General features: G+C 62.1%; 1 protein-coding gene across 1 annotated transcript in view; it reads left to right on the plus strand.

Moving 5' to 3' along the window:
• Positions 1 to 643: 643 nt before the first annotated feature.
• Positions 644 to 775, plus strand: part of LOC119299461 (vegetative cell wall protein gp1-like) — a 2569-nt gene continuing 2437 nt past the window's right edge. The window contains exon 1 of the mRNA XM_037576689.1: positions 644 to 741. Coding sequence (XP_037432586.1) covers positions 644 to 741 — 98 coding nt within the window. The remainder of the gene's footprint in view (positions 742 to 775) is intronic.

The raw sequence follows: 775 nt of genomic DNA on the forward strand, positions 1-775 counted from the left end.
GTCCGGCGTGCTCTCAGAGGCCGCCGCTGCCAACTGCCACCGCTCCATCTTCAGAACTGTACTGATGCATCAACCTTGCTCGGTCTAGCTATCGTCGACGCCACCACAGCGCCCAACGGTACCTTCTCCCTGCGCGCAAACAGCTGAGCACGTCGCGGTCGCCGCTGATACACCTCAGCACCATGCTGCCAAGTACCACCAGCCGACACAGCTTGAAGTCTTTGGAAGATCTGTCGTGCGTAGCACCTGCCGACCAGGCATGACTCAGCGTAGCACCTGTCGGCCAGGCATGACTTGACAGCTCCACCGAAGCTCCGTGCAAGACGAAGCCGCTCCACCTCCCGCCTTTGTCTTCCAGCGCTGCTCCACAAACGATGCTCCCAAGAGAGAGACGGCACCGTAGTACCGCCATCATTCGATCTGGAAGACCAGATCCTAGGGTTTCCCCCGAAGCAGCACGAGTGGGTTGACAACAGTTACACGACGATGCCTTCATCAAGGTAACGACGCAAAACGCTGCCATCGCCCGCCAACGGCTCGGTTGTCACCGGCAACTATGTCTCCCCGACTCGTAGCCGGGACTAGCTGACGGATCTCGAGATCCGATCACCCAGCCGCAGGCCGATCACCTCTGACGGAAGAGATGACCACCACCGCCGACTGCACCGGTGAGGACAAATCTGGCGGAGGTGCCGCCTACGCGACCACCAGGCCCTCCACGCCGCCGCCGCCGATCCAAAGGCAGATGGCGCGCCGCCGCCGTCGCCGACCGCAG

This window comes from Triticum dicoccoides, chromosome 5A (genome assembly GCF_002162155.2).
Source record: "Triticum dicoccoides isolate Atlit2015 ecotype Zavitan chromosome 5A, WEW_v2.0, whole genome shotgun sequence".
Taxonomy (NCBI): Eukaryota; Viridiplantae; Streptophyta; class Magnoliopsida; order Poales; family Poaceae; genus Triticum; species Triticum dicoccoides.